Here is a 23,485-nt window from a genome sequence, read left to right as displayed (position 1 = left end):
GATTCTGCTCTCTGAGAATCGATTCTGAATCGACCACGTAAAAAAACGATTAATCGAAAAATCATATTTTTGCCCAGCCCTACTATATGGAGATAAATCCTGGAATGTTTTCCTTAAAAAACTAAATTTCTTTTTGACTGAAGAAAGAAGACAAACATCTAGGATGACATGGGGATGAGTAAATTATCGCTATTTTTTAATGAAAGTGGAATATTCCTTTAAATGAACACATGGAAGGTTAATTTCAGCATGGTTTTCAATAATTCAAGCAGTGGTTGTGGCAATGCAAATTTTTATGCTAAAAAAATACAATTCAGTTTATAGTCACTCGCTGGTTGACAATATTAAATTGTTACTTTTGGTATATTTTAGTCTACATTTTAAGTGCCGGCCAAGAGGGGCGTTTGTTGTTTCCTGCCAGCTGCAGGGCCACTGTCACAGACATACCCAATTGTGAAGTGCATGTTTTTTATTTCTTTATTTTATTATTGTTATTTTTGGCTATGCCAGAAAAAGACAAAGAAAGAAACAGAGAGAGGGGGGAGAGACATTCCTATGGGATATTTATCAACGCCTCATTAGGAGACTTTTTCACTAAAAGCAAACCATGAAAACAGCTGTCAGACATCTAACCTCACTTTAACTCAAGCCAGAGATGCATCTAGAAGAAACGACAGAACTATGAACAATTTCTGAGAGCCACTAAATCTCATTTCTTTCAATAATTGCTTAGTAAAGGTTTGATTCTGTACGACAGATGGAGGAATTAAGCCTGACATAATAGGAAGTTACAGTTGCTTCCCTTTATATTTTTGGATGTATCATTTAAAATGTAATTGGAAGAAGAACGTAAAAGAGCCCAGAGTCTTCAAAAGAGTCAAAGCCCCATGAAATATTTCATTTGGCTGAAAACATTTTAATCCGTTTTTTAATTTTGTGAAGAAGATCAGAGGTATCGGTGACCACATGCATAACAAGAACAAGAAGCAGAAAAGCGCATTCGTTTTGTAGACACTTGACTTTCAAATGTGTGTTCCCGACTCTGAGATGGTGTTTATATGCAGCTACATATTTCAGTTTCACTTAAAAAAGCGTAAAAACATCAATAAAATGTATGAATAATCAGATTAGACCGGCAAAAATTGTGAGCAAGAACCCAGCAAGCAATAGTCATCATTTAACTGACCAGGTTAATGGACCCGATATAATCCGGCTAGGAATGACCCACTTCTTGCCAAAATAAACTTTTACATGCACTGTAAAAAATACTTTGCTGCCTTAAAATTTTTTGTTAAATTAACTCAGATTTACAAGTCATGTCAACAGAGATGAGTTGTCACAACTTATAAAATATAGTTGAGAAAAGTCAACTAAATTTTATAAGTTATAAGAACTCACCTGTAGTTATAACAACTCATCTCTAGTCAAGATAAATAATAGTAAGTTGAAATGACTTGTAAATCTGAGTTGACTCAACAAAAAATTTTAAGGCAGCAAAGTATTTTTTACAGTGTGTCAATTTTGCCTAAATAACTTGTGAGATGCATAATATTTGCACGGCTCGTTGGAATGCTTGATTCTGATTGGCCAGGCGGTTGTTATTCCCTGGTACAGTTTAAAATTACACAAAAATGTAATATAAATATGTCTTTTTATAGCATATATGATATACACTCACCTAAAGGATTATTAGGAACACCTGTTCAATTTCTCATTAATGCAATGGTGTGGGGGATGTTTTCTCGGCACACTTTAGGCCCCTTAGTGCCAATTGGGCATCTTTTAAATGCCACAGCCTACATGAGCATTGTTTCTGACCATGTCCATCTCTTTATGACCACCATGTATCCTTCCTCTGATGGCTACTTCCAGCAGGATAATGCACCATGTCACAAAGCTCAAATCATTTCAAATTGGTTTCCTGAACATGACAATGACTTCACTGTACTAAAATGTCCCTCACAGTCACCAGATCTCAACCCAATAGAGCATCTTTGGGATGTGGTGGAACGGGAGCTTTGTGCCCTGAATGTGCATCCCACAAATCTCCATCAACTGCAAGATGCTATCCTATCAATATGGGCCAACATTTCTAAATAATGCTTTCAGCACCTTGTTGAATCAATGCCACATAGAATTAAGGCAGTTCTGAAGGCGAAAGGGGATCAAACACAGTATTAGTATGGTGTTCCTAATAATCCTTTAGGTGAGTGTAATATTACAATTAATTAAACCAAATTGCGTTAACTTGTTTAACTTAAAATTCCCTGGCTGAACTCACCGATAAGTGAGATGTTTTATTATGTGTAAATTACGAAAGGTGGGCCATTAAGGTATCACTACCCATTAAAAGTGCTTATTTAAAGGTCTATTCAGTGTGGTGGGGATTTATGGCAACGGCTGCGGTTTACGAACATTTAGCTGAGAGACAGACGATGCCATTTGCGCCAGAATGAGATGCACGATCTTACTTATGAAAATCATACTGTGCATGTATAATGAGATGAACTGTGGTGTACGTGCCTGTCGGTGTAGATTTGTAGCCCTTCCTCTTTTTATGTTGTGAAGGACAGATCCTCCTCAGCTTGATGCTTTTATCATGGACAAAGCCCTGCTGGACTACGAGGTGTCGATTGATGCCGACTGCAAGCTGCTAACTGTCGGTAAACCCTTCGCTATTGAAGGTAAGACATCATCGCTCTCAAACATACCCTTTAACAGGACAACTTGTGCAGCTTTAAATGTTTTATTGCAGGGACAAGTGGTGCACTAAATAAAGTTTTACCCACAAAATTTCAGCCTGACAAATAAACCATGCGCATGCACATGGGCCAGAGACTTCAGTTAAAGCAGTGACCTAGAAAAAGCAGCGGGTCGAAAAGCAGACAGTTTTGTGACAGATAGGACTCCCAATGCATTTCTATGGTATCCGCAAATGTCGTATAGCAGGTCAATGATTACAGGGCCATTATATGATTAAATTATATATGCATGTGATTCAAGCTGACCGATATCCTTTATTCAATGATGTAAGTCTGCAATCTCCTTTAATAAGAGAACCTCTGGTATCAATGTAGAGTGGCCGGTCACATGACTTTTAAGACTCATGTAATTGACTCCAGAACAAAATATATTGAACTGGCTGGAAATGGCAGAAATTCACCAGGGGGACTCTAGTTTGGGGGGTATGAGTTCTTAGATGGGTTTAAAATAACATAACATTACAAATTTGTCCTCAGGTTTAAGTAATATTAGCAGAGTGTGAATTTTTTATATTTAGTTAATGGAAATTTTAAAGGGGACATTTCACAAGACTTTTTAAAGATGTCAAATAAATCTTTGGTGCCCTCAGAGTACATATGTGAAGTTTTAGCTAAAAATATCATATAGATAATTTATTATAGCATGTTAAAATTGTTACTTTGTAGGTGTGAGCAGAAATGTGCCGTTTTGGATGTGTCCTTTAAAATGCAAATGAGCTGATCTCTGCACTAAATGGCAGTGCTGTGGTTGGATAGTGCAGATTAAGCCAAGGGGTGGTATTATCCCTTTTTGACATCACAAGGGGAGCCAAATTGCAATGACCTATTTTTCATATGCTTGCGGAGAATGGTTTACCAAAACTAAGTTACTGGGTTGATCTTATTCACATTTTCTAGGTTGATAAAAGCACTGGGGACCCAATTATAGCACTTAAACATGGAAAAAGTCAATATTCATGGTATGTCCCCTTTAAATAAGAAAAATCTGCAAAAGATTTTAAATACCAATGAAATGACTAAAGTGACATTTGTGAACATAAGGCATTTCAGTCACTGAGTGACTAATAATCTTTTCATTGTTTTTTTTTAATTGTCAAAATGACTGAAGCTAAAAAAAATTTAATTAAGAAAACATGTAGGTATCGTGTACATCAAAGCGTTAACGCCGGGGCGTATGTTTTCAATTGTTTCCAATGGAAGCGCAGTGCTTTTCAAAAATGCCAGCAGCTGGCGAGTTTTTGTCCGAGCTGAGCGCTGGTGCTCGCCGTTTTTTTCTGCGTTCAGCACTGAGCGGCAAGAGTTGATAAATGTTCAACTTTGGGAGAAAACACTCAGCTCGTCAATAGCCTCTTTCACACAGTAATTTTGATAAATTACTATGAATTTACTTGAATGAATTTACCAGAATGTGCTGTTCACACATGCAGTGATGTCCGTCTTTTTACCAGTAACCGTGGGCTCACACCAGCCGTGTTTCAAGCATCAAAAACGCATATACCGTGCCTAGTTTTCCACTTGAATAGTTTGAGTGTACTCGCTTCATTTGTGCGTGAAAGCCTTGCATGAAATTCTAGTCATCGAGACATTCACGCGGAAATTCGCGTCATGGGCTTCTGTGACTCCGCTCGCTTTCTGTAATCATGTCACTACTAGAGCAAGCTCCTGATTGGTTAACGCGGTGCGTTTTTACACCAAAGTTCAAATTTTTCAAGGCTCAATTCGCGCAAACAAGTCAGAATCGCGTCTACCACTGTGCGGCGAGCTCAGTGCTGAATTTGTAAACAATGGCGGGTTATAACTTCATATCCACGGTCCTTATGTTATTGTTTTCACATCTGTGGCAAACGCTGATGGTCGCAAAGTTGCTTGTGACCAAACAACATTGCATTAGGCGACGTTAAACAAAACCTTCCTCCTAAACAACAGTACTGTTTGTACATTAGGCTTCACAGAGGGTGTGCTAAGGACGTCGGCAATTCGGCAATAAACCGTAAGCTGTTTTAAACAACTTTGGTGAAAAAATGTGTATGTTAACTTCAGGTGTGTTTGACTTTTAAGCAGCATGTGTGTGGAAACGTCTGTAAACAGTGCAAAGGTAAACGTCATCTTTATCAAAACGTTATGATTGGCTCGAAGCTATCAGCGCGGTCTGATGTCGTCCGCTCTAAATGCCGGTAATCTTTATTTTTTGTTCACACATAGCGCTTACGGTAAATTACTGGTAATCTTACAACCTCTCTTACTGGTAAATTGGCAGCACTGATTTACCAGAAAGGTTTTGTTCACACCTGTAAATTGCAAATTACCAGTAAAGACTGTATGTGTAAGTGACTATTGTCAGTTCCCAAACACCAGTCCAATCACAGTTGAGAAGGGATGGGACAAAAATCACAACAACCAACCGCCGCATCATTGAACGACTGATTAACAAAGCAGAAGTATCATAGCAACCAAAGCGCTCAGGTAATAAAACTGGCAAGCGCCTATTGTGCGTTTCAGCCGTGTTTAAAATCTTTGGTGTGCACGCCCCCTTAGAAGGTTTTGCATCTGAACTCTTCGTGTTATTATTTAAACACCAGAGTTGTATTGATTCCTTTATCAGATGATGGATGGGTTTCCATTCAGTGCCATTACATGTCTAGGAAAAGCCAGGATATTATTTAATATATCTCAAAAATGTGTCATATGCACCTAGGATAGCATGGTGAGTAAATTATAGGGTAAGTTTGTGAAGGCACCTTTAAGAAAGTTTCACAGAAGGATATATTGACCAAAATAAATAGGTGAACAAGAGGTAGATCTGTCAGAAAACTGCGTGATACACCCTGGATAACACCAAAACCGTGTCTTATTCACTGACCAAGCTTGAGGGACTGAAAGCTAAAATTGTTTATGCAGTATTCAAACTATCTTTTGGAGTGTATTGACAAATCCACAGCTGACAAGCACAAAAAACAGTGAGAACTGAAGCCGGCCTTGCCGAGATCTCTCCTGCTGTCATGCGTTTTAGTGGGGGAAGCCAATTTAAATGCAAACCTGGCCTGTATTCCTGTGCTGCCTACAGGAGGCACGGATCTTTCCTTGAGGCGATAGGAAAAGTTTGCTGGAGGTAAAATAGGAAGTTAAAGCAGTTCAACAAAATTGAGTGCAGTTCAGATTTGTTCATTTGTAGAACTGCCCCTCCGCTGGGCATCAGGGCTAATTGAGCTCACGCCCCTGCTATTCTCTCTGTTAATTACCATATGACTGTTGTGTAATTTCTTATGTCTGTTCGTCCCCCCTAGGCGTCTCTCTTTCCTCTGTGACGTGACGTGTCTACGCTGGACAATATGCTGCATGTTTTATATGAATTAATAAGCACGGTCTCATGCGGCTGATGTATTGTTTTTTAATTCAAAATTCAAGAACAAGACAGGTCTTGTTCTTTAATTCTCCCCACAAGTGAGGGAAATTATGTGTTACAATATCAAATTGCTCAGTGTTTTAAAAGAAAGAGAGGCAGTGATGTTTTGAAGCATGATAAATGATGTCTTGAAAAAATTTTACTGAGGAGCTCAGATGCAAAAACTTGGTTTTGCAAGTCAGTTGAACATGCTATTTTAAGTTGATATAAATAAAAACAAGTTGAAATTGTTTAACTTAGTTTATTAAGTTAAAGTAACACAAAAATGCTGCATTTTTTTTACTGTGCAGAGCGTGTATGCAGGATTTAAGCTGCAAGAATTGTTTTACCTGGTTCACAAGTTCGCATTTACGTGTAATCAATAGAGTAATGAGATAAAGCATATTTGGCGTGCTGTCCAAAGGGAGAGCTCCGAGCCCGGAATAATAGCCTGAACCTGGAATACACCCCCTCTTTAACTGGGACAGATTAGATGCACTAGCAGAGAGTGAAATGATAGGGTGGAGGAGGGATCCTGCCAAAAACTGTCATGGGACAGAGGTGAGGGTATATAGAGACCTCTTCATGCTGATTGGTTGGATTACATGAGCATGCTCTTTAAACAAACTTTATTTAAAGGAGACATTTCATGAAAGTCTGACTTTTTCCATGTTTAAGTACTTAATTTGGTCCCCAGTGCTTCTATCAACCTAAAATGTGTAAACGAACAACCCAATAATTTAGTTTTGGTAAACTATTCTCTGCAAGCATGTGAAAAAATAGGTAATTGAAATTTGGCTCCCCATGTGATGTCAGAAAGGGTATTATGACATTTTGAGCTAAATTTATGATATTTTATGATATTTTGAGGTAAAACTTCACATATGTACTCTGGGGACCAGTGGCGGCTCTTTCGAGGGATGCAAATTCAAAATATATGTTCAGAGTGTCATGTTTGTTGCTCGTGTTTTTAAAACAATGTGTTTGTTGCATCATGTAAACCATGTGCATCACGTGTTTTGTCAAAATAAGTGCCTGCTGCACACACGTAGAAACCGTTTATGATAAAAGAGACACTCACGTTCACAAAATACACGCAAGACACTCCCTTAACAGTAAACTCTGATTAAGCATGAGATTATGCGAGTATCTGGCAAACACGAGCGTCTCTTTTATCATAAACCCTTATTTTGAAATTACGAACCACACACATGACGGCCTACATACATGTTGTGACAAACTTCGCGTGCGTCCTCAAAAAAAGAAGTCACCGGCCGACACTGCTGGGGAAACCAAAGATTTATTTGACATCATAAAAAAGTCTTGTGAAATGTTCCCTTTAAAGAAAATTAAAAAATAATTTGGGGGGATACTAGTCAGATTTTTTTAGTCTTTTCAGTAAAGACAGTGAAGAATGACTGAAGACTTTTTGCATGTACTTCAGGGTTTCACACTGAAAAGAATTTGTTAAATACCAATGAAATGACTAAAGTGACATTGTGAAAATAAGACATTTCAATTACTAACTAATAACCTTTTCATTGCCATTAAAGTGAAATTACTTCACCTAAACATAAGAGCCTGATATAAAAAAAGGCTCATTTACAAAGAAAACATGTCAGACAAACCCACTTAAAGGGTTTTGCATCGGGGCTCTTCATATTTAATATAATCTTATCCAAAATCAGAGACCAGACCACATACAGTAAAACTTTGGGATTCAGTAAAACCTTGAAATAAATTGATTTTAGGGATTAAATAAAAGAAATGTAATGATATAAAATTAATGGTCTGGAAAAATAATTTCTAGGTCTTTGGAGTATTTCAGTATGCCAGTAATTAAATATGTACATTTGTGACATGGACCATGTTAACTTCATTGTGAAAAGGTCAGATTTCCTCGCGTTCATTGAAGCACATAAGATGATCTTTGAGACATTCCTAAAGCATGCTGGGATAATATGGATCATCAAGTTTTATGCCGGCTCAAGCGCTGCTGTCATTGAAACAACAGGGTGACTAAGAAAATATTAACTTTTCCTATTTGTTATATAATTATATAATATTTAATTTATTATGTAATTTACTAAAATTATATAATTAATGTAATTTATTAAATATTATAAATATAATATTTATTTATATTTAATATATAATTATTGTTATATAATATAATCTGTAATAATACAAAACAAATTGCATTACTTAAAAATGCAAAATGGAAGCACTTGCAGTCACAAACTCTATTGGACTGTGTATCTGTTTTGTATGTATGCCATATTGTATGAAATACTGACAAGCATCCTTTAGAGAATGTGAAATTGTATGTGTGTGTTTGTGTGTTGAGGTTTGGCAGTGATGAAATGCCTAGATGTCAACATTTGAATATCTGTGATCTGTCAACCAGTTAGGGGCCAGTGGGGGCTGCTGAGTGACAGATTTACTGCAGAGAGCTTGAAGAAAAACAGCCCACTGATACCTTCTATTATATTTCCTCCTCATGTTTCCCTATAGTTTGGCCGATCAGTAGTTGAGGATTCAGACCTTCACTGTGTTACTGTTATTTAACTTCCTATGTCAATTCATCTCCCACACGCGTGCATGTTAAATAACATTAATGCCTATCTTTTCAATAATAGGATTTATAAGCCACGCCCACATCATAACTCACCTGTGAGGTTGCCCAGGATGACACGCCCCCTCGTTTTTGATTTCAATATATATTCTCAGTTAAAAGAGTCATTTTTCCACAGTTCTCTGTAATGCCATTTGTAAAGTCGAATTTGCATGTTTCATTAGATATCAAAGAGAAGTAATGGAAAGCCAGATCAGCATAATGGCAAAAAGAAATGTATCAAAGATGATTTGAAGAGAAGTGCAAGGTCAAAAGTTTTGTTGTGTGTTTTGTAGTGGTCCCTAAACCAAAAATGGGTTACAGATTTGATAGGACAAACAATGCTAATTATAATATGTAGCTAAACATAATATCATATATATGAAGATTTGCAAAAGGGATCTGCGTATAGACCGTTTCATCGGTACAGCTACGGCCAAATCTCGTGAGATGATGAGTTTACTGTGGTTTAGGGTAGGATTAGGATGAAAAACGTTGCTCATCTGGTGAGATTTCACGAAATTTTGGCCGTAGCTGTATCCCCTTTAGTGACAACCGGTTTCATCGGCCGCACGCAAGTTCGCGTTTTTTTAAAACTCCTAGGGTTGCCAACTCTCTCACTCTGAAATACGGGACAAAATGTGGCCTTTCGCAGCAGTGCGTATATATGGTTTTGTATACAGTATTCAAGACATTTGTCAAAATGATAGCTAATCTCCTAATTAAATATTAATTAATAGCCCTGGGAACATACGTGATAGGTTTATTAATAGTTTGTTAATTTACAGCAGGTAGCCTACTTTTAATACATAAGCCTACTTTTGAACCATTAAGTTAACTTTGTTACCTGTCTAAAACAAAACACTTGTGACTCCCGCACTAAAGGTAAAAAAAAACGTTATCACCTTCATTTTAATCTTGTGACAAACTTAACTAACATAGATTCTATAAAATGTGGTCTTATTGGGTCAACATCAAAAAACATAAATTAAAACACACTTACAGTATGTGAATCAGAAGCACCAAAATGTCCTAGTAAAGTTGAAAATGATTAATCCTTCAGATTGATGCGTTTTAGGCAGGTCTGGATCAGCGATCTCTTCAGAATTGAGACCAAACTTTGTAACTATGCCGATCTTATGCAAACAGCTAAGTAACGGACTATATAAAAAAGCAAACATAAAAGCGTATTTTTTGGCCCTCTTAAACGTGTACATTTGTGATGGGTATCTGTGATTGGATAAAATGTGTCGTGATTAGCACGGCTGCTGCTTGTGGCTCCGCAGGGACTGACAGGGGATGACATCAAAGTACCGCGAGAGCATTTCGATAATGGCTTCTGTAGGATTTCTCGAATCCCTCTCGCGGGATTTTTATGGTATCTGCCTGTCGTTGTGGCGCCACATGAAGTCGAAGCCTGTTTTATCAGTCACTGGTTAGATCAAGCGTTGCAGTCAAAAAACGGGAAGCGACACGTCCCGTACGGGACAAATAAATTAGGCTTAAAATACGGGATGTCTCGGCTAATCCGGGACAGTTGGCAACCCTAAAAACTCCTGAACCAAAGCGAACTTCTGTATGTATTTTTTATTGGTCTAGCTGGTGGCTAAACTGATCTCTGAAACAAATACCTTGTTGAAAATACAATGTTTTGGTTTGCTAAAGACGAGGGGAGACGACGAGCATGAATTACAACTGACAGGGGCTGTTTACACTTGGTAGTAAAGGAATAGTCTACTCATTTTCAATATTAAAATATGTTATTACCTTAACTAAGAATTGTTGATACATCCCTCTATCATCTGTGTGCGTGCACGTAAGCGCTGGAGCGCGCTGCGACGCTTCGATAGCATTTAGCTTAGCCCCATTCATTCAATGGTACCATTTAGAGATAAAGTTAGAAGTGACCAAACACATCAACGTTTTTCCTATTTAAGACGAGTAGTTATACGAGCAAGTTTGGTGGTACAAAATAAAACGTAGTGCTTTTCTAAGCGGATTTAAAAGAGGAACTATATTTTATGGCGTAATAGCACTTTTGGGAGTACTTTGACTCGCCTGAAAAGTCCGCTCCCCTTCTCACTCTCATAATGGTAGAGGGAGGGTGTTACTGCGCCGAGTCAAAGTACTCCCAAAAGTGCTATTACGTCAAAAAAAAAAAGACGTAAAACTTGTGTTTAGTATCTCAGATTAGATAAATGGGCAGAGAGAAGGCGGTCGCGTGTGGCTGTTCGAACACATTCAACCACATGTGGGTTCCGCAACTCCAAAGCGATCCGATCGAAAGTGGTTTCGACTACCTCTGGATGTGGATGAAAGTGGTCGAAAGTGGACGAGCTCAAAACGTTTTGAACACCGTTTACACCTGGCATTAACGTCGTCCACTTGTGATCCGATCGACGAAAACGCATGTTAATGCCAAGTGTAAACAGCCTCTGTGCGGAGAGGTTTGCGTCAGGCAAGAATTCAAGGATCTGTATCTAACATTGTTTACATTAATTTTACACAGTAACATTAGCTCAGTGTAATAGTTAATATGAGTAAGATGTGATATATGAGCGACGGTAATTTACTTAATAAACAATAATTCCTTTGTTATCAGAAATAAAGTACTCTAACTCTGTTGTTATTGGCCGTTTCTCAATCCGAAGGCTGCAGCCTCCGGAGGTCGCATTTGTAGGCTGCATACGTAATCCAGAGACGTATTATTTAAAAATATAAACAATTATAAAGTTGACTGTTTCTTTTAGTAAATTGTTGTATTCTTATGACTTACAAATAATGCTCAGTTAACAAAAAAAAAAAAAAACCCCAAGGCTTGATGGCGTATTAAACCTGCTTATGCGACCTCTGGAGGATGCAGCCTTCGGATTGAGAAACGGCCATTGATTCCATATGGAAGTCTACCGGAAGTTGTGTTCAGTCCACAAACGCTGTATGTTTATGTTGTTGCTGCTGAAAATATACATGATTATTCATTGTGCATCATGTTAATAATTTTGCATTTTGTTGGGTCTCTGCAGTTTGCGGTAAACAATTGTTGGGTTTTAAGGACCTTTTGATTTACTATTGCACAAATCATTTAGGTCCTGTTTTCAGTCCCCACTTGTCCAATGTAAAACCTATTTTCAGGCATAGTTCAGGCGGCCTTTTATTTGCATAAACTTATATTGTCAAAACATGAAATATGAGGACATTTCTTTCATGCGTCCTGCCATTATTTCAGCTCAATGGGCGCATAATGATGCTGCTTTATATAATATGTTTTTACAGAAAACATTTTTAGAGACAGGCAGTGTAATGAAGCATTTAATGCTTTGTCTTTGCGTTGCTGGCGTTTTGATAAATTGGACTGAGCGACTGGACTGATGATTGTAACGGGCTGATTTTCATCTCCAGGTTACGGGATCGGACTGCCCCAGAACTCACCACTCACATCCAATATATCAGAGTTCGTCAGCCGATACAAGTCTGACGGCTACATGGACATGTTACATGACAAGTGGTACAAGGTGGTGCCGTGCGGGAAGAGAGTGTTTGCTGTTACAGAGGTGAGCTGGATTCAGTCACATTGAGAAGATAAATAAATCTAGAGGTGCCTAAAAACAGAATTTCATTTAGTTTGAATATTAATGAATGAAAAAATATTTATTTGCTCAATTCTTAGCTTTCAATCCTTTTAGGCAGATTAGAAGCATGTAATGCATGCATGCTTAATGGTGTCACTTTCATTTCTCATACATTTGAGCTTTTTGACCTAAATAGTGTCTGTGTGTACCTGGTAATCCCATATTCTATGGGGCATGGGGACCAAATGTTCATAAAAAGTTTGTAATACCAATAATTGTTTGACTATTGGGACATTTTTGGTTCTCTTGAGGTAACAAGCGTATAAGTCAAACAGAATTATGTTTATTAAAATATAAAATAGCAAAACATTTTCTATGGGGGTTAGGTTTAGGGGTTGGGTTTGGGGAATGGGATTGCATATACAGTTTGTGGCTTTAGGGTTAACCATTTATATTTTAGACATGTTTTAAAACATTTATACAGGTCCGTAACAACATGAGAATAGTTCTCCCAAAAATGAAAATTCTGTCATCATTTTCTCACTCTCATGTTGTAACGAACCTGTATAAATGTTTTGCACAAAGGAAGATATTTTGTGGAATGTTTGTAATTGAAGGAATATTCCATTTTCTTAAAAGAAAAATCTAGATAATTTACTCACCACCATGTCATCCAAAATGTTGATGTCTTTCTTTGCTCAGTCAAGAAGAAATTATGTTTTTTGAGGAAAATATTGCAGAATTTTTCTCATTTTAATGGACTTTAATAGACACCAACAATTAACTCTTAACTCAACACGTAACAGTTTTTTTCAACGGTGAAGAGTTTCAAAGGACTATAAACGATCCCAAACGAGGCATAAGTGTCTTATCTAGTGAAACGATTGTCATTTTTGACAAGAAAAATAACAAATATACACTTTTAAAGCACAACTTCTCGTCTAGATCCGCTCGTGATGCGCCAGCGTGACCCCACGCAATACGTCGTGACGTCAAGAGGTCACAGAGGACGAACGCGAAACTCCGCCCCAGTGTTTACAAGTGTCTTGAAAGAGGACCGTTCCTACATTGTTGTATGTCAACTGATACTAATTAATGTCTTTGTGTCAGTTCATTGTTTACAATGGTATGCAACTGTGCGTTTTATATATGTAACACGTGACCTCCCTACGTCACTACTCATTTACGTTAGGTCGCGCTGGACAGGATCTAGACGAGAAGTTGTGCTCCAAAAGTGTATATTTGTTATTTTTCTTGTCAAAAATGACAATCGCTTCGCTAGATAAGACTCTTATGCCTCGTTTGGGATTGTTTATAGTTCTTTGAAACTCCATTGAAAAAAACTGTTACGTGTTGAGTTAAGTGTTAAGTGTTGGTGTCCATCAAAGTCCATCAAAATGAGAAAAATCCTGCAATGCTTTCCCCAAAAAAACATAATTTCTTCTCGACTGAACAAAGAAAGACATCAACATTTTGGATGACATGGTGGTGAGTAAATTATCTGGATTTTTCTTTTAAGAAAATTGAATATTCCTTTAAATTGATCAGAGACCCCATTGACTTTAAAGGCACATTCCTCTTTTTTTGAAAATATGCTCATTTTCTAGCTCCCCTAGAGTTAAACATTTGATTCTTACCATTTTGAAATCCATTTAGCTGATCTCTGGGTCTGGCGCTAGCACTTTTAGCATAGCTTAGCACAATCCATTGAATCTGATTAGACCATTAGCATCGTGCAAAAAAAAAACAAAGACTTTCAATATTTTTTCTATTTAAAACTTGACTCTTCTGTAGTTACATCGTGTACTAAGACTGACAGAAAATTAAAAGTTGTGATTTTTTTAGGCAGATATGTCTAGGAACTATACTCTCATTCTGGTGTAATAATCAAGGATTTTGCTGCCGTAACATGGCTGCAGCAGGCGTAGTGATATTACACACTGCCCGAAAATAGTCCCAAATGTTTAACTCTAGGGGAGCTGGAAAATGAGCATATTTTCAAAAAAAGTGGAGTGTCCCTTTAATATAATCCTTTTTTCTGTTATGGAAGTCAATGGGGCCTCTGATCGATTTGGTTACAAACAATCCTCAAAATATCTTCCTTCATGTTCATCAGAACAAAGAAATTTCTACAGGTTCGTAACAACATGAGTGTGAGTAAATCATGACAGAATTTTCATTTTTGGGTGAACTATCTCTTTAAGCAATGGATATACAGTTAGTTAAAATTCCATTACAAAAGCACAGATTTTTCTGCATTGTCTTTAAGTTTTATCTCACAAAAACTGCATTCATGTGTTTAACATTACGCTCAAGTTAAACCCATATCAGATGGATCATGCGCATTAAAATATCATTCAGAACAGCCACATACAATATTTGTGTTCCCACATGTGCCATTACTGAATTTAATATTAAAAATAGACCTCCGTTACAGTGGTGCACACACTCACATCTCCAGACGGCCTAAATCACATTACTCTATAATCAATTACTAAATGTTTTATCCAATCTAACAAAGCTCTAGGGGCGGAGCTTGCAGTGCATTCCCTTTATATGGTTCATTAATACAATTATGCAAGCAAAACTGTCCTGTCGTTCTGTTTAAAAGAGAACCGATGGAGATCTTGGATGTTGATCATGTCCACAGAGTCTTTTTAAACCTGACAGGCTGATGTGAGTCCTGTTTGCTTTACCTCTCCGCGGAGGAAGGGTTTGATTCTTAGTACACATTGATCTGGCTCAGTACCTTCACTAACTTATCTCAAATCATTATCTCTGGCACTGTCAGAGGTCTGTGTTGGATCTGAAAAATCCCTCAGAAGATTTCAGAATAAATGGCACTTTTGAAGCGAGCTGATAGGCTGATGGCTACATGAGGCTTTTTGACATCCATTACAGAATATAGAAATGAAGAGTTTTTGAGGCTCTCTCTCTCTCTCTCAGAACGGTTTAAATTTGCAGCAGGGCTTGTTTTTCGCCTTTTCTTAGTTTCAGGGGGGAAATTACCATTGCCTGGGCAGAAAAGATTATTCCTCATTTCCATTTCAAATCTCTGTGCTCTTGGAGGATGATCACATGAGGACGAAGCATTGTGATGTGAGATGTTTAACTATCACCAGAAATGCCTGGTTTTGAATCAGTCCAATAAACACTGTGGCGGTTAGGGTTAATAGATGGTGTTGTTTCCCAGAATGTTTTATCTTGAACTGTGTGGTGGTGCATCTGTCTAGTTTGTCTGTTTTCAGATTGGTTTGGAGAACGCAGGTTGTGTAAATAAGAATTTGCCAAAGCTGTCTCAGAGACCAAAACCGTTCCTATGCCTCTTTCATTCATTCATATGCCCTATACGGCCAAAACTCACAGATGAAAGTTTCAAATGCTCATTTATGTATTATCTTTTCTGGAGTCACAGATTTTGTTGATAGTATGATATAAAGGATTCCCTGTGAAAACAATCCAGTTTATTTAAGGTCAAATTTAGGTGTAGAAAAGTCCTTGTTGAGCTTCAATTTTTTAAATTTAATCAAGTTGAAATTTCAATTAATTTCAACTTTCTTGACTAGTTATTTTATTTTATTTTTATATTTTATAGCAACTTCTCAAGAAAACTATGTTACAAGCATAATTGAATCACAGTATTATTTATATGCTTTTATCAAATCAAATTATATATTGGTATGTAGCTTTGGACATGTACTTGGGATTCATATTAAAAATATATATATTTTATATATATATATATATATATATATATATATATATATATATATATATATATATATATATATATATATATATATATATATATATATATATATATATATATATATATATATATATATATATATATATATAGCACTTCTCACAATAAGGGCTGGGTATCGATTCAGATGTTCCAGATCGATTCGATTTTGATTCACAAGCTATCAAATCGATTCGATTCTCGATTCAATTTTCAATTCTGGTTTTCGGGTCGGTTTTTATACTCGATTCTCGATTTAACTCAATGAATATAGATTTAATACAAATACTATATTAATAAAAAAGAACAGTGAAAAGCAGTTTACAAGTGGGTAATTAATAAAAAGAAATTAAAAGCCACAACACTATCGTCGTCTTCTTGCTTGCAAAATCTAAAATGCTTTCATACCTCTTACTTTTTATGTGAAGGTGGCATCAATGTCGATGAAGCACCTGAAACCTCCATTTTAAGCACTGAATGAATAAATGACAGGCTCGCCTCTCGCTCCTTGGTAACATCGCGCAAGGCAAAAAAGAGGGTGACATCTAGTGAAGAAGACTAGTAATTAGTTTAACGTTAATCTCACATTCAATGTTTGCGGAAATATATATGGAAAAAAATCTATTCTGCTCTTTGAGAATCGATTTTGAATCCCTAATCACAATATGCCTCATTGCAAAGCAGCTTTACAGAAAACATTTCAGCACCAAACTTAAAAGAAAACACCACCGTTTTTCAATATTTTACTATGTTCTTACCTCAACTTAGACAAATTAATACATACCTATCTTTTTTCAATGCGTGCACTTAAAGCAACACTATGTAGTTTCCATGTAAAAATGACTTACAGCTCCCCCATGTAGTTGAAAAGCGCAACAGTGCCTGGTATCAGACACTCTTCTGCAGGCAGGGGGAGGGGCGGCGCTGTGTTTCCTACCCTCCACCGCCACTTTCAGAGTGTGCTTGTAGCAGCTAGGAGGCGGCTCAGGTTGCAGCAACAGTACAATTTGTCCAGTTAAAAGTTGTTCTATCACTGAAATAATTTTAGAGACATTATTTAAAGGTAAAAAAAACTACATAGTGTTGCTTTAATCTTTGTACAGCGCGTTGTGAATGTGTTAGCATTTAGCCTAGCCCCATTCCTTCCTTAGGATCCAAACAGGGATGAATTTAGAACCCACCAAACACTTCCATGTTTTCCCTATTTAAAGACTGTTACATGAGTAGTCACACGAGTAAGTATGGTGGCACAAAATAAAACGTGGCGATTTTTTTTAAATGGATAAAAGGTCGAGGTGCTGCAAACTAAGTGCTCTTCTGCCATACAATATAGTTCTCATTTTTTATCCGCTTAAAAAACCGCCACGTTTTATTTTGTGTCACCATACTTACTCGTTTAACTACTCATGTAACAGTCTTTAAATAGGGAAAACATGGAAGTGTTTGGTGGCTTCTAAATTCATCCCTGTTTGGATCCTAAGGAATGAATGGGGCTAGGCTAAATGCTAACATATTCACGACGCACTTTACTAAGATTAAGTGCACGCATTGAATAAAGATGGGTGTGTATTAATTTGTCTAAGTTGAGGTAAGAACATAGTAAAATATTGAAAAATGGGGGTGTTTTCCTTTAATATAGAATAAAGAAAAAATTATGACAGAAATAAGAAAATTGTATATGAGACAGGTAACTATATGCAAAATTTCATAATTTAGCAATAAATATCACTTTGGCAAACCATAAATGACATGAAATCCAAGAACATTGCAGGTAGGTTATTTAAAAAAAACGAAATATAACTTACTAAGATTATTTGATTACAAGAAAACAGGGAAAAGTACGTTATTACCTGTTTTGCATTTTGTTTATAATTGATTCACTGGATGTCATAATACAGTGTAACGATTTTATTAAATGTATTTATTATTATTTAGCACCTCAAACTTTGATTTAGTTTATATATTGCGTCTGTGGTTATTAAACCATAGTAAAGTACCTTTCCTGTCTAAAATTACCGTAACTTTAAAGTTTTTAGGTCAATAAACTCAAGTTGGTCAGATTATATCTTGCATTGAAAATTCAATAAGCAGTACTACACTGCCCTCTTGTGTGCAACTGCATGTATTGTTAGTCCTAGTAAGTCTATATATACCTGGAGAAATCTGTTATTATTTCCATGAATCTGAATTAAAGTTACCAGATGGCCTACAATAGCACAAACAGCATTCAGCCATCTATGCTAATAAGGTTTGAACCGTTTTTAATCATTCACCTGAGCTGTTTATCATGTGATGTGACCCAGCAGGAAAACTACATCGTGACAGCTTTGATTGACTGATGAAACCACAAGAACATGAACTGACTCCCAATGCTTCATCTAGCAACCAAACTTAAAGGGATAGTTTACCCAAAAATTATCATGTTGTGAATACAACAGAATGTAGGCCTTCCATCCACTGTGTGCTAATGAATTTTCATTTTTGGGTGAATCATATAAAACTGAGAAATGTTTTGAAAGCTTATTCTCTTTAGGAGATCAGACCGCCGATGGCTAATATATAAGCATGCTTGCACATTAAACTAGATTAGTAGAAAGTCTTAATGCAGTTACCAATGAAGATATTGCTTTAATGACTCACATTATGGCTCACATTGGAAAATGCGCCCCATGGAAAGAATAATGAATGCTTTGATAATTACAGTTAATATGGCTCATAATCTAATAGCAGGAACCTAATAACACTTATATTTTATGTCTGTCTCTTCAGACGCTACAGATGGGCATTCGTCATTTCTCAGGGCTGTTTGTTTTGTTGTGTGTCGGTGTGACCGGAGCCTTACTCACTCTGGCGGGTGAACACGCCTTCTATCGTCTGGTTCTGCCGCATATCCGCCGTCGACAGAAGTTTAAATACTGGCTTCACACCAGTCAGGTGAGACAGAAGCTGCGTTCAGTGCTGTGATGAAGACCTTTAATGCATCATTTGACCAAAAACTTGAAATGCTCATTAAAGAAATCCTGTTTAATCGAAATGTTTCATTTAATTTACGTTTTAAATAAGACTGTAATGGAGCAGAAATGTTGTTTATGCTTTGACTGTGTAAATAAGCTGTGTTTGATCTCTCAGGGTCTTTAATGCTATTTTCTCTAAGGGAGGGATTACTGCTAGGCAGATTCAGTAATTGTCATTTCTGAAATATAGATTTTTTTAAAAAAATCAAAAGGATATTTTTGATCTTTCATTCCTCTCTCGCTGAGATAACTTCATTTTTTCACAGAAAATCCACAGGGCACTGAACATGACTTACGAGGATGTGAAGCGCCAACGTGCAAACGCGGAAAAAAGGTTTTCACTTTGTTCTGTTCATTCATTTTTCATTTTAACAGCTGGTTTGTGCTTATCACAGCTTGTCTCACGTCTGTCCTCTGTAACCCATTAACTGTCACGTTTATGTAACTGGGAAGCTGAAAAATGTTATATTTCAAAACCTTTTTGCAGTAATAATAATGCAGTGACAGTAATGTATTAATTTGTGACAATAGTAAGCAGAAAACCAATGACACCTAGTGGTCTTTGTTGGTAAAACTACTAAAAATGTGACAAAAACATTTTTCTTTGTAATTTTAACCTGAAATGTGGTCCAAAACTATTTGAGACGTATGGCTTTGTAATTTTTTAGCATTTTGGGCATGAAACATTTTCAGTTTGATCTTTTTTTTAAATACAATATATAAATATACTAGTAAACATTTGAAGTGGATTAAAAAAGTTCATAAAATTCTCATAAAAAGTATTGGGTATCGGTTTTAAGACAACTTTTATGAAAGGTTTTGATCCACTTCAAATGTTGACTTGTGTATTATTGCATTATTTTTATTAATGGGTCAGTGACAAAAACAATTTGGCAAGATGAGAAATTAATAAATAAAAAAAGGTTTTAAAAGCATGCATCAGGTTTATTTCAATGCACTGCATATTTATGTTAATTTTAAGCAATAAAAAACTAAACTTGCACCATTTTTATGAAAGTCAAGACTGAACAGACCTGAAATGTCAAATGGTGTAACCGCCAATTTTGCCAAAGAATAATAAAAAATATTAAATATTTTATCCACCTTGATGGCATGTAAGCATAATCATTAAAAAAAAAAAATTATCATTTTATTAGTTATTTCTAAATGTAATAAAAAATGTAATATTTGTCCTGACATATGCTGAAAACAGCTCTGTTTTCTAAATAATCTTTGACAAATGATGTAAAAATGTATGTAAAAAAATCACATTACACTAAACTAGATGATTATATTTTATTCCACATTTTTTATGAATATATTTATATTTTAATTAAAAAAAAAATACTAGTTACACCAATTGACACAGACAGATTACACCACATTGACATTTTTGCAATTATCCCCCAAATATTCTTTCAAAATTAAATTTTAGACTTGGTCCTCAAAGAAAGAGAATGTATGCAAGTAATCTGCAAATTTATTTTGAAATTTTAACCCTTTTATATTTAATGTATCCATACTCACACAAAATAATTAACATCATGACCTTGACCCTAATAATGACGGCTATAACATTAAGTTATATTCATTTAAATGTAATCAAAAAGGGGGTTGACAGTTAAAGGGTTAAATACGTGCAAACATAACAAAACACTTAGATATTTGTCTGTTTTTGGTGTTTGATGTTATTCCAGCAAAAGGATCTTGTACCGATGGATAGCTTATTTATTAACTAAAACACTTATCTTGGTTCTATCTTTCTAGTTGTAACATCCAGAAAGCTCAGCCCAACCCTCCACCTCCACCTGCTCCCCTTGGATCTTTTGCCAGATGGAACAACGAGAGCACCAAGGTGGCAGAGGAGCCCAAAGATAACAAGAGGGTCCATTTCAACCTGGAGACCCTCAACACGCGCTGTCTCCTCCCCCGGGTCATGGGGGAGGGGGGTCAGGGCAGCTCCGCCTCGTTAAGATCGGGCCCGGGAAGTTTACTGGCGAGGGTCTGTGAAAACGGAGGACCCGTGGCTCGGCCCACCCCTTCTGCCAGTTCATCGAGTCCCTCCGAAGAGGGGGAGCTGGAGGAGCTCCAGACGAAGATCGAGGAGATCCGCGAGAATTTAAAAGCCGCTTTGGCTCGGAGGGCGGAGCTTCAGACTACACTGGCTAAAGAACGAGCGGCTGCCGCTGTTGTCACGGGGGCCACAGCTCCGCCCACAGTTACAGCCACTATTTGCCCCGCCCTCACCAAAGAGCCAGCTGATCTGAAAAGGTGATGCTCACAACATCGGGACGACTGAATAATTCAATTAAAGGACACGATTTTTCTGTGTGTCCTCTTCACAAGACTTTCATACTTGGAATCTTTTAAAAGCTAAGGCAACATTGATCCTTGGTGCGTTTTTGCTAATAATAATGCTAAAAACGTTGGTTATTTTATACAGCATCACTTTCCACCTACTAATGAACCAGGAACCGCCTGGTTGAGGATTCTTTCAGATCATTGAGATGTTATTTGTGGATAAAGACCTACAGATCCCACAATAATAAGGCTGAAAGCACCAGCAAGTCTGCCAGATATGAGAGCTTATTTAATTTATCCACATCCAGAGGGACTCATTCTCAGCCCAGCTGTTTGAATTTTATTTCCATTTCCTGAATTAAACGTGAACTGACAGCCTGATGGACCTCACACATGGAGTTTGCTGCTTTGGCAATGGTTTTCTAGCTTGTTTGTGGTGTCTGATTGCTATTGTTAATTGATTTTTTCTCCATAAGGTCTGACATACTGTATGAATGGCCAGGCTGCCTGTTTGAATTAAGTTCGGTGTTAAAGAAATAAACTTGATCTTGTCATACAATTGATGTCTGGAGCTTGATTCTGGTCAATTTTGGAGTTTGGGGATCAGTAAAAACAATAAGAGAACAATACAACATACAGAATCATGATGCACTGCAGTATTAAGCACAGCATCAATTGAGAAAAAACATCTATTTTGGTTTCAATGCTAAAATGTGATTAAGGCGACAGAATATATAAGATGTATACTCTTACATCTTGTGATCATTTATTTGACATCCACATTCAGTTTATTTAAACACCATTGAAGTTCTTGGATGTGGGGATCCAGGCTGGATTTTCTTTTATTCACAGGGAATCCTGATGGATATTTAACACAACTGTCATCAAATCATAACATTTTCTGGATGGGGTTTTACTTAAAGGTGCAGTGTGTAAATTTTAGCAGTATCTAGTGGTGAAGTTGCGAATTGCAACTAATGGCTCAGTTCACTGCTCATCCCTACGCATAGAGAAGCTATAGTAACCACCACTGGACAAACATGTCATCTTCGGAGACAACTAAGTAAAAAAAGTTTGTCCGTTAAGAGCTTCTGTAGAAACATGGTGGCACAAAATGTCGACTTCCATGTAAGGGGACCCTCAGTAGATAAAAACGTCTCATTCTTAGGTAATAAAAACATAACAGTTCATTATGAAAGGTCTTTATACACCCCTGATAATAGTTTTGTATATTATTTTGCATTTCTGTCACAAGATCCTTCTTAAAAATTACACACTGCACCTTTAGTTACAATAAAATGAAACCGAAAAATATTGTTGAAATATTGTATGACTTATCTGTGAGCTTCATAATTTTTTTTAAATTCTGTCTTCTGTCAATCCAGAAAATGTAAAAAAGATCAACCCAGTAATTTCGTTTTGGTAAGCAATTCTCTGCAAGCATGTGAAAATAAAGGTCATTGAAATTTGGGTCTCCTTATGATGTCATAAGGGGATCTTATTGTAATAGTGCAGATTAAGGGGTGTTACTATCTAACCACATCACTCCCATTTAGTGCAGAGAGAAAGAGAAAATAATTGAAAGCACAATTGAGTTTCAATTTCAGTGTTTGCATTTCATCAGCTCATTTGCATTTTAAAGGACACACCCAAAATTGCACATTTTGGCTTGTACTTACAAAGTGGTAAATTTAACATGTTATAATAAATTATTGTTGGGGTATTTTGAGCTAAAGCTTCACATGTGTACTCTGGTGACACCAATGATTTATTTTACATCTTAAAAGTCTTTTGACATGGCCACTTTAAGTGATAATGTATCCACTATGGGGGGCTTTAAATAATTATAATGTGCAATTCCGCACATGCACAGATGGGGGCATTGAAACATTTAGATATGCAACACTGTTACCCAATAAAAGCAGTGGCCGGTTACTTCCAAGTCTTTCATGCGGCACACCCACAAAAACAGGGTGCTTTAAGGGGACATTTCACAAGACTATTTTAAGATGTCAATTAAGTCTTTGGTGTCCCCAGAGTACGTATGTGAAGTTTTAGCTCAAAATACCATATAGATCATTTATTATAACGTTAAAAT

At 36.7% G+C, this 23,485-nt stretch overlaps 1 protein-coding gene across 1 annotated transcript in view; it reads left to right on the top strand.

Moving 5' to 3' along the window:
- The window catches only part of grin3bb (glutamate receptor, ionotropic, N-methyl-D-aspartate 3Bb), a 90,164-nt gene extending 68,218 nt beyond the window's left edge, over positions 1–21,946 (top strand). Inside the window, exons 5-9 of the mRNA XM_055183933.2 lie at positions 2,569–2,684; positions 12,158–12,309; positions 18,842–19,006; positions 19,353–19,420; positions 20,854–21,946. Coding sequence (XP_055039908.2) covers positions 2,569–2,684; positions 12,158–12,309; positions 18,842–19,006; positions 19,353–19,420; positions 20,854–21,361 — 1,009 coding nt within the window. The 3' untranslated portion in view covers positions 21,362–21,946. The remainder of the gene's footprint in view (positions 1–2,568; positions 2,685–12,157; positions 12,310–18,841; positions 19,007–19,352; positions 19,421–20,853) is intronic.
- Positions 21,947–23,485: the final 1,539 nt, after the last annotated feature.

This window comes from Misgurnus anguillicaudatus, chromosome 14, assembly GCF_027580225.2.
Source record: "Misgurnus anguillicaudatus chromosome 14, ASM2758022v2, whole genome shotgun sequence".
Classification (NCBI taxonomy): Eukaryota; Metazoa; Chordata; class Actinopteri; order Cypriniformes; family Cobitidae; genus Misgurnus; species Misgurnus anguillicaudatus.
This window is presented reverse-complemented; position numbering and strand designations above follow the sequence as displayed.